Here is a 9,884-nt window from a genome sequence, read left to right on the forward strand (position 1 = left end):
TAATTAAAGAAATTTAAAATTTTTCTTGATTTGTGTAAAATATATTGAAAGTGACTTATAGATAGGATCAGAAGAGTATATAGGAAGGTTGTATATTTAAGGACATTTATTATAGCATGAAATTCTATTTTATTTATTGTGTTATAAACGTACAAGTGTTTACCTTTTATTAATAACTAATTATTAAAACTACTGAGCCCCACAAAATGATATAGTGATAAAAGGGTAGTCATCTTAAGGATTGCTAATAAGTCAAACCCTATTTCTCCTTGCCTAAGGAAGTGATGCATTTATGTTCCTTCTGTTAGCCATCACACTATTCTTTTAGCAATATTCAATTTTTTTCACTCTAATCTCTAATGACAATTTTCTCATAACTTATTCTAATTATCATTGTTTGGTGAACGATAAAGTTTAGAGAGATTTGGTATGAAGTTTCAATGAATGAATATAATTACTAAAAAAATTTCATTAACAAACATGACAGCGAAGTTTTATAATAAGAAATAGTAACTCCGCACTTGTTATTGAAATTTAGTGGTAATTATTTTCTTTCCATAGTATTTTATTATAATTCTCCCTAAAGTTTGCTTATTCAAATATCTCATGCACACATCCACATGTACACGAAGAAGCACACAAAATCATATACACTCATTTTTACTTGACACTTGAGAAGGAAATATTTTGATGAACGTTTGAATATTCAAATTAAAAACTCTAAAAAAATTGATAAAAATGGAAATATCACATAATTTCATCTGAACATATTTCTCAGAATCTGTAATATTGACCAACACTTCTTTGTAAAATTAGATTAATATTAATCAACATCCTGTCACTATATTATAGATATATATAGATTAATCATTCTTCTAATTCTTAAGATAAGAACTACTTATAATTAATTTGATCATATTAAAAAAGTTAAGCGTACAAGTTAATTATTACACATATGATATGATGCCTTTAAAATATCCTTGCATAACATGAGGTTACACATCGGTTCATAAGTTAGATAAATTAATTTTAAAAAAAGATAAATATGAGAATTGAAGCATATTATGATTTTATACTTAGAACCAAATCTAACCTCATACTAACTTTTATATTAGGGAAAAAGACACTAAAATACCCTCAAAATTACTAAATGACAGATGAGAGTATCTGAATTTCAAAATGCTAATTCAGACCTGAGGTACTTTTTTAGAATTTTGAAATCTTGTAAAATTACACAAATACTCTTTACTATTTTTTAACCTTTTTTGTAAAATATTGCCACCTCAGCAATTCTGGTCGCCAGAGCTCTGATGCCAACGACCTTGCCGGCAACCAACAACCAAAGCTCTGGTGATTGGTCACTAGAACTCCGGTGGCCTGTCATCGGAGCTCTGATGACTACTCTTTCTTATGTATTAACTACTTTTTTTTAGCTATTAACTACATTTATTTTTAAACTCTGTCACATGTTACCGGAACTCCAGTGACTATCTTATGTATTGACTATTCTTTTTTAGCTATTGACTACATTTACTTTTAAACTCTGATGACTACTCTTGTTAAGTGACTGACTACTCTAGTAATGTGATTTGCTACTTTTGTGTAGTCAATAGCTATATAAAAATAGTCACTGGAACTTTGAAAACAAAAGTAGTTAGTAGTTAAAACAGAGTAGCCAATAGCTATATGGAAGTAGCCACTGACGGTAAGGACAATGTTGTCATTTTACAAGATTTAAAAAATTTCAAAATAGTACCTGGGGCCTGAATTGAGATTTTGAAATTCACCTATCCTAATTTATCATTTAGTAATTTTGAGGGTATTTTACTGTCTCTTTCCCTTTATATTAAGTATTGGACGGGGTAATTTTTATTAGATACATTAGATTAGATATCGTTTACATTGATATTACATTGCCTAATCTTATAACTTGGTGTTAAACCTTATTTTTATTTTTTGTATTTCTCTAACCATGTGATCTCAAGCGCAGAAAAGAAAAGCTAATAAATAAGGCCATTAATTCAAAATTATTGGGCCATTGTCTTTTTTCTTTAAGAAAAACATTGCATTATTTAGGCCTCTGAAGCTAGGAGGGATGGGCCGTTTCATTAATCTGGTCCAAGAGTGCTTGTACACACGATAATGGGCCTCGCTTGGCCACCCTTCTCATTTGGTGAGGCCCAAGTTTGCACATAAGGGAAAATGACAACTCAGGGTCTGATTAGATTTTGGAAAATTCGGTAAAAAAATTCCTATTTAAAAATTTAATTAGCTAAAAAAAAATTTAAATTTAAATGAGTATAACTATAGCAGTATATCTTTTCTTGTGTATAAGATATTATCAATAATATATAACAATTATCCTAATATTACTTGCGCGTACTCAAATTTAAGTTTTTTAGTCAATTAAGGGTGTGTTTGGATGAAACCAAACCGTGGTTTGGAAAAGTGATTCTGGAGAATAGATTTTGTGAAGAATAGATTTTGTAAAAAAGTGATTCTGAGAAGTGAGAGTGTTTGGATAGTTGTTATCAGAAGCACTTTTTATATATACAAATTACTAAAAAAAAGACATAAGTTAATATGATAATTACAAAAAAAATAGATTTTATGATATATTTTAATTTGAAGGAATAAAATTGTTAATAATATATTTTTTACCAACATAATTAATAATACATAAGATAATATAATTAATAAATAATTAATATGTATATATATTTATAAAATATAAGATTAAATATGTTTATAAAAAATATGTTTATAAAAAAAATAACAAGATACATATTCTATAAGCTGTCACACTCTCTCTTTTTTCTCTAAAGGCAAAAAACTTTTGCTTTTTTCAAAACCATGGTTGGTTTTTGAGTGGGTGTTTGGATGATTTATTTCCCAAACTATGGTTTGGAGTGTCACCCAAACACACCCTAAATTTTTAAACAGGAATTTTTTAAACTAATTTGTCCTAAAAGCTCCTAATTATTGCCAAAACTATAATTATAACCACGAGATATTCTGAGGACAGATTTCTTAAGATTAAGAAATCTGAAATCCTGCAAGCCACAACTTTTTCGACCTTCTGCTTTTTAAAAAATGCCCCTATTTTTTGTTCTGAAATGCTTGTGCTTTCCCATCTGTCGGCTTTTTAATTATTTATTGTTTATTTTTAAAATTAATTCAAATATTTTACACGTGCCGTATAAATAATTCCGAGGGCAGGCGAAAGTCCGAGCACTCAGAAGTCAGAAGGCATACATGGACCCCGCAGAGAAAAAACACATAGTGAAAGACTATGAACACTCCAGGCCCAAAAAAAAAAAAAAAACTAGGAACACGTGAATTGAAATGATTTGGGCTCAGCTTTTTTAATTATTAGAGTAATTATTAATTTAATTTGTTTATTTACCTGAAACTAATCCGCAATTTTCTCTAATTGGGGCCTGAAAGGTCTTTTCCCTGTGGTTACGAAAAAGAAAATCAACCGTTCACTTCATTATCAGGTTGTGACCGGTAATTGTCATAAAAATGGACAAAATGGACACTCACCGATTTTTTTTTTTTTTTACTTTCTAAATTTTAAGCCAAAAGTAATAATTAACTTTTAATTTTTGATTTGAGCGGCCAAGTGCGATTTAATGACATTTAATGAGATATTAAAGTCCATGATATTATGACTTAAATTACATTCAATTGGATGTTAAAGTTTTAAACTTTTTAATCGAATTCTAGTGTGTAGTATTCTATATCTTCTTTCAAATTTCCCATTTTAAAAGTATATTTTGAAAAATTAACGTGGCCCGAAAACATGCGGCCGTGCAATACACTTTAAGGTCCTGTTTGGGACCATGCCTCTTTCATTGTTTCTTCACTTGCCCACAAGCCAAACGGCCCTTACTGCCCCGGGGAAATGCTAACTTGACAGCGACAGCACGGAAACACTTCACAATTTGCCACGATCCGCTTTCACTAAACGCACAAATCGTGTCCATAGTCGTGAGGCTCTCGATTTTCCCTTTGATATTTTGAGATTAGCCAATAGTCTGCTGCCAGGTGGACAATCCATGTGACAGGCAATCACGCTTGCAGGATATTATTTAGTAACGCCCAGTCGCTTTGTTGGAGATCATTCTAGGGTGCTTCTGTGTCTCTCACTCGATCGTCACAGTCTCACTGGTTAGTCTTCTATCTGTGTGTAGATTGTTTACAGAACTCACATTCACCGATCGTGCTGGCTAGAAATTTTTATCTCCGTATCAGTTCGTTTTTGTTTGGTGGTTTTTGATTTTGGACACTGTCGTCGGTGATTGTTGGTGACCTATTTTTTGGGTTTTTCGTTCGTACATTTTAATCTGGGTGCTGGGGTTTTCATTTTATGTTTGTTGATTGTTGACGTTCTTCGTCAGGAAAGCTTAAGGCTTGGCGTTTGACGATTTTGTGTCAAGACTTGGTGTTAGAGAGCTCACTTCCCGAATCTTAGAGGAAGCAGCAATGAATATTTTCTTTTTATCATCTTTCGCTTAGATAATGTATATGTTGATGGTAAACTCAAACGCACTCAGAGATTAACTCGTTAACTCATTAATTAATCGGGACTCAAGCGGTAAAGCTAAATGGGTCTAGTAATATAGGGACCAAATGAGGAGTTTGTTCATTTTCGTATGATAAAACCGGTATCATCGATGCAGCTAAATAAATAGATTAAATTGACTTATCTGCTGAATTTTTCTCTGATATAGCTTTACTCTGAAAGGAGTTGGGGCTGTTTGTTTGCTAGATCAGTCACTTTCTGGTCACCAATTCTATTATTTTCTCATCAGGTTGAATACCTCGTCTGGTTGTGTTACAGCTCTAACAATATGGCTGAGACTGCGCCAGTTGCTCCTAATCAAGAATTGTTGGAGTGGCCAAAGAAAGATAAGCGCCGCTTCCTTCATGCTGTCTACCGTGTTGGTGATCTTGATCGCACCATCAAGTAAGATAGTGCAACATTACATTGATTTTAGTCATGTATAATTTGTGCCTTTAGATGCTCAGCTTTTCTTCACTCCTTTTAGGTTTTATACTGAATGTTTTGGAATGAAGCTCTTGAGGAAAAGAGATGTCCCAGAGGAAAAATACTCCAATGCTTTTCTTGGATTTGGCCCTGAAGAAAACCATTTTGTTGTGGAATTAACATATAGTAAGTTGCCTAACCTCTTGCTTATAGTGTTAGGTTTCATGCACGCAGTGAGTGGCTCATGGCCATGTATCCTTGTAAGTTCATTAGGTGTTTGCTGTCGATTGGCGTGGAACCATTTTTTTGGGGGACAAAAAAAATGCAATTGTGTGATTTTGAGTTGAAGAGAATATTCACACGAGAACTTCAATTTAAACATAGAAATTACTGCTCTTGAATTTTGTTCCTTACATATAACTTGTTTTTTTTGCTTTGGATTACTTGGAAATCGCTTATCCTGTGAACTGCATTTCATTGAATTGCACACAACATAATTTCTTTGGCACAAAGATGAATTTCATATTCTTAACTATATCATTTTAATTTTTTTATCTGGGTCAGATTATGGGGTAAGCTCCTATGATATTGGAACTGGCTTTGGACATTTCGCAATTGCAACTCCAGATGTAAGCTCGACATTTCTTTCACAGACTCTCAAGTATCAATTTGTCTGTGTTGAAGATTAATTGAATATGTTGTTTTCTAGGTTTACAGAATGGTTGAAGACGTCCGGGCCAAGGGTGGAAACATCACTAGGGAGCCTGGTCCAGTTAAGGGTGGGACCACTGTCATTGCATTTGTGAAGGACCCTGATGGTTACACATTTGAGCTCATCCAAAGAGCATCAACCCCTGAGCCACTGTGTCAAGTAATGCTTCGCGTTGGTGATTTAGAGCGCTCAATTAAGTTCTATGAAAAGGTAGTAGTCCATGTTCAATTTATTATTTAATCTCAAGCTTTAGTGAAACTTCTTGTAGTGCAGGTGTACGAACTACTTTATTGTCTACAAACTTTATTTAATCTCAATTGAGCATATATTGTCTACAAACTTTAATTTGATAAATTTTCACAATTTGACTTTGATAGATTTTGCTTTTGCTTGTACGAACTACTTTTAAGCTTGAAGATATTACTTTGTAGAACCGTACTGAAACAACATGAAAGAACGTTCACCTGCTGACATATTTAGTAAAATAGCAATGCAGTCGTAGGCCTCTAGGCTGAAGTAATGCTTTGAGGGTGTTTTTGTTATCATTTAATTTCACATCCTGCAGGCAAATCTTTCAGCCATGGGTTTCAAATCTAGATGATAACTAACTGCATTTTTGCGCTTTATTATTAGTTCACTGAAGTGCACAAGAGATAAAACATTGACCTTCTATTTCAAGTCAATTTCAGAACCTGGATTAAAATTTGCCAACTTTTGCTTGTCATGAACACTTTAACGGCATCCAAGCTGCATTTGTATTATGATCCAAATGAAATAATCTAATTTTATAATCTGATTTTATGTGCTCTAATATAACATCTCTGCAGGCTTTGGGTATGAAGGTGGTAAAGAAAGTTGATAGACCTGAGTACAAGGTAAATTATCTTAAACTGACCCTGAAAAGTAGTCCACTTGCTTTGGTTGTGACCTGCTTTGCTTTTCTGAATTATATTCCTGATTGCTATTGTAGTACACCTTGGCCATGCTTGGGTATGCAGAGGAACATGAGACAACCGTCTTGGAGTTGACATATAACTATGATGTCACTGAATACACTAAGGGAAATGCATATGCTCAGGTTAGTTGATACATCATTGGGGTTTAGTATATCCATTTGTATTCTAAATTGGTTTATCAGCACATCTTTGTCTGCCTTTCTGATAAAAATTGTGGTATCTCTTTCAGGTTGCTATTGGAACTGATGATGTATACAAGAGCGCTGAGGTTGTCAACCATGTCATACAAGAGTTGGGAGGGAAGATTACTCGCCAGCCTGGGCCAATTCCTGGCATTAACACAAAAATCACTTCTTTCTTGGATCCGGATGGTTGGAAAACTGTGAGTTTTAAAATGTTTTCATATAATAAGGATGACCTTTTTCCCCTCCAATTTGTTTGCGCATGAGAGAGTAGTTGTTGGAATGATAGGTGAATTATAATGTTACATGCATGTCTGTCAGGAGGGCTGCCAATGTTGTGATTTGATGCTTTTTTTTTTAAAAAAAAAAATTTCGTTGTTTCATCAAATTCGTCTTTGAAAGCTGTTAGAAAATCAATAATCATATTTAGAACTATTTGTATCTTTTTGTTTCACCAAATAGATCTCATGTTGTTCAATGCCTATTGGCTACTTACAAACTTCCACCACTCTGTTTTTAATTTTTTTTTTTTAAGTGCAGGAGTTGATTTTTTTGCTTTACCTTCAACTAAGACATTGCATCACATGCCATGCATATTCTGAAATCTTTTTTTCCCTTGAAAAAAAAGAAAGAAAATCTTCTTCGGTGATTAAAGCCATGAATGCTGCCAAAATGTGAATGTTGAACTGTAGTAACTTTGAGCATGCACTGTCCTTTGCTGATCTTCTGCCATTGTTATTGGCAAGCATATTCATCTTTGGAATGATTTTGTAGGTGCTGGTTGACAATGAAGACTTCCTGAAGGAATTCAAGTGAAGAGCGATGACTCTACTAGTGATTTTGTAATGAATAATATAATGTCTGTGATGAGTGAACGTTACGCATCTGTGTCTAGTCTACTTCTCTGTGATGAGTGAAGAGTGAGTGCTTTTGTAGGTGCTGGTTGTGCGGTTGTCTTAGAAACATGGTTGATGTTATCAATCTACCTATTGAAATGTCTGTTTTCTTCTTCTTTTTTTTTTAGGGTGTATGCACTTGGTATTCTGGCCAACCCCTTAAAAATTATAAACCAGATTAATCCGGATCGGGCCATGGTAGGACCCATATGGGGGGGGGGGGGGTGATCCTACCACTTATACTGCTGCATTCTCAAAGATCGAACTTGTGACTTTTGGTTAGGCGAGAACGATTCCTGAGTTGATCTAGGTGGTTGAAATGTCTTTGTTGCGTGAAGCATCTTATTTCAGTTCGTATCTTGAGCAATTTATGTTTACTTGTGAATAGTCTACGATCCTGCGCCTAGGAATGTGGGTCAATGAAAATTGGTTGATGGTGATGGGTAAGTAAACATGTGATTGTGTTCGAATCTCACTGTAAATTTGATAATTTGATGGTGTCATTTGTGTACAATCTATATCTAAAAGTATGAGGCTTATCATATTGTCTGTGAACCTTTGAAATCAAACTTTCCTATTATAACAAAAAAAGATATTTTGTTGAGCATTTTATAATTTATAGTCTTCCTTTTTCAATATCAAAGCATGTATTGTAACATTTTTGTCGTTATGGAAATATTTATGTTTTGTAAAATGAAAGAGGACTTTACAAATTAAGTTGTCATGGATGGGGATAAATATTTGGGTAAAGGGTGATCCAGTACTGCGTCTAGCATGTTAAAGTAATTTTGTAGTGTAATTTAAGGTATTTTTTTTGAGGGGGCAATTCCTCTAAAGGTGCACCAGCTGAATGGAGTTGCCACACGCTCACATTGTTGTGGGGAGCTGACCAGGAGCCTTTAACTTGTTGGGTTTAATGTGGATTAACACAATTAGGCCGCCATGCCCAAAGTCTGATTTTGCCCTACATAGAAGTGAGTGAAAATCTCCAACAGGATGTGATTGCCAAAGCTTCTTGAATTTCTAACCTTGTTAATGTTTGCCCTTTTAATTGAAAGAAGGGTGAGATTGTTTTTAGGTGGAACAAAAGTATTTTTAAATTATATTGAGCTTGAGACTAGTTCTTTTCAAGCCGGTAGCAGTTTTTAGGATTTGGAATTTGTGTTCTCCTTATGAAGATGAAGTCTCGACCACATCAACTAGAGAGTGAGATTTTAATATAAGATAAAAATAGATTAATCCAATACTAAAAAGTACTCTTAAGGAATGTATCAATATAATGACACTTGGGACCTTCAGTTCAAGAAATAACACACCGCTTCACTCGTCTTCCTCCCACTCATGGGACCCCTCTCTAGTACTCACCCAGTCACCCTTCCAACTTGTCCATCACCATGAGGCTCCTCTTTCAAATACACACACTCCTCTGCTCTGATTTATTACTAATAGTTACTTAAATGATTTGGGTGGATTAATGACATTAAATAATTATTAAATTCTAACAAATGGGACATGATATCTTTAAAATATCTATATAATGTTATAATATATATTGGTTAATAAGTTCGATAAATTAGTTTGTAAAAAAAATGAATGTGAATAATATGATGGATTAAGGTTTTATATTTAAGACGAAGAGTGTGTGGATTGGCACACCCTAGTCCAATTTTCATTTCTTCTATATATATATATATAATATAATACTTCTCCAGTCTTTAATATAAGACCTATTTATCTAATTTGATTAGATTAAGGAAGTTAGGTAAGTTAGTTAATTATAAGAAATGTGACATGTTTTTCTAAAACATCATAATCATCTTTCTTAATACCCCCTCTCCCTTCTCTATTGATTATGGTTGAGGAAGTATTCATAGGGGTAGTTTAAAGAAAATTGATGAATATAAGAAGGTATCTTATATTTAGGACAAAAAACCAACTTAACAATTGGGTCTTATATTAAGGACCGGAGGAGTATAATATAACATGTATAGAAACTTATATTGGTGATAAATTATGAATGGTGTAATTCTTCCTACAAAATGGCAAGCCCATATTCTCGTTTTTAAATACTACGTATATCTCTAAATAAATATAAAAATACTTTTCAATTAAATTTCAACCTAAAGTGAATGTTACGAGGGAATT

At 33.4% G+C, this 9,884-nt stretch overlaps 1 protein-coding gene across 3 annotated transcripts; it reads left to right on the plus strand.

Moving 5' to 3' along the window:
• The first annotated feature begins 2,502 nt into the window (after positions 1-2,502).
• Positions 2,503-7,868, plus strand: LOC114737312 (lactoylglutathione lyase GLX1). Of its 3 annotated transcripts, none has more exons than XM_028925227.1 (9): positions 2,503-2,513; positions 4,847-4,972; positions 5,055-5,179; positions 5,558-5,622; positions 5,703-5,915; positions 6,533-6,580; positions 6,676-6,783; positions 6,891-7,043; positions 7,618-7,868. In XM_028925227.1, exons 2-9 carry the CDS (start codon positions 4,857-4,859, stop codon positions 7,657-7,659), a joined length of 870 nt encoding a protein of 289 aa, XP_028781060.1. In that variant the 5' UTR covers positions 2,503-2,513; positions 4,847-4,856; the 3' UTR covers positions 7,660-7,868. The 3 variants fall into 3 exon arrangements, with proteins under 3 accessions (XP_028781060.1, XP_028781059.1, XP_028781058.1); XM_028925226.1 differs by lacking the exon at positions 2,503-2,513 and adding an exon at positions 4,129-4,173; XM_028925225.1 differs by lacking the exon at positions 2,503-2,513 and adding an exon at positions 4,227-4,310.
• The last annotated feature ends 2,016 nt before the right edge of the window (positions 7,869-9,884 follow it).

The sequence above is a fragment of the Neltuma alba genome, unplaced genomic scaffold (assembly GCF_004799145.2).
Source record: "Neltuma alba isolate B1F8T4 unplaced genomic scaffold, ASM479914v2 tig00013427_pilon, whole genome shotgun sequence".
Classification (NCBI taxonomy): Eukaryota; Viridiplantae; Streptophyta; class Magnoliopsida; order Fabales; family Fabaceae; genus Neltuma; species Neltuma alba.

Bases quoted from the DNA above. Each gene is read 5' to 3' on its own strand.
- LOC114737312 (XM_028925227.1), top strand. From the start codon at position 4,857: ATGGCTGAGACTGCGCCAGTTGCTCCTAATCAAGAATTGTTGGAGTGG. The intron at 4,973-5,054 runs GTAAGATAGTGC...CACTCCTTTTAG, and splicing joins GATCTTGATCGCACCATCAA to GTTTTATACTGAATGTTTTG. The intron at 5,623-5,702 runs GTAAGCTCGACA...GTTGTTTTCTAG, and splicing joins TCGCAATTGCAACTCCAGAT to GTTTACAGAATGGTTGAAGA.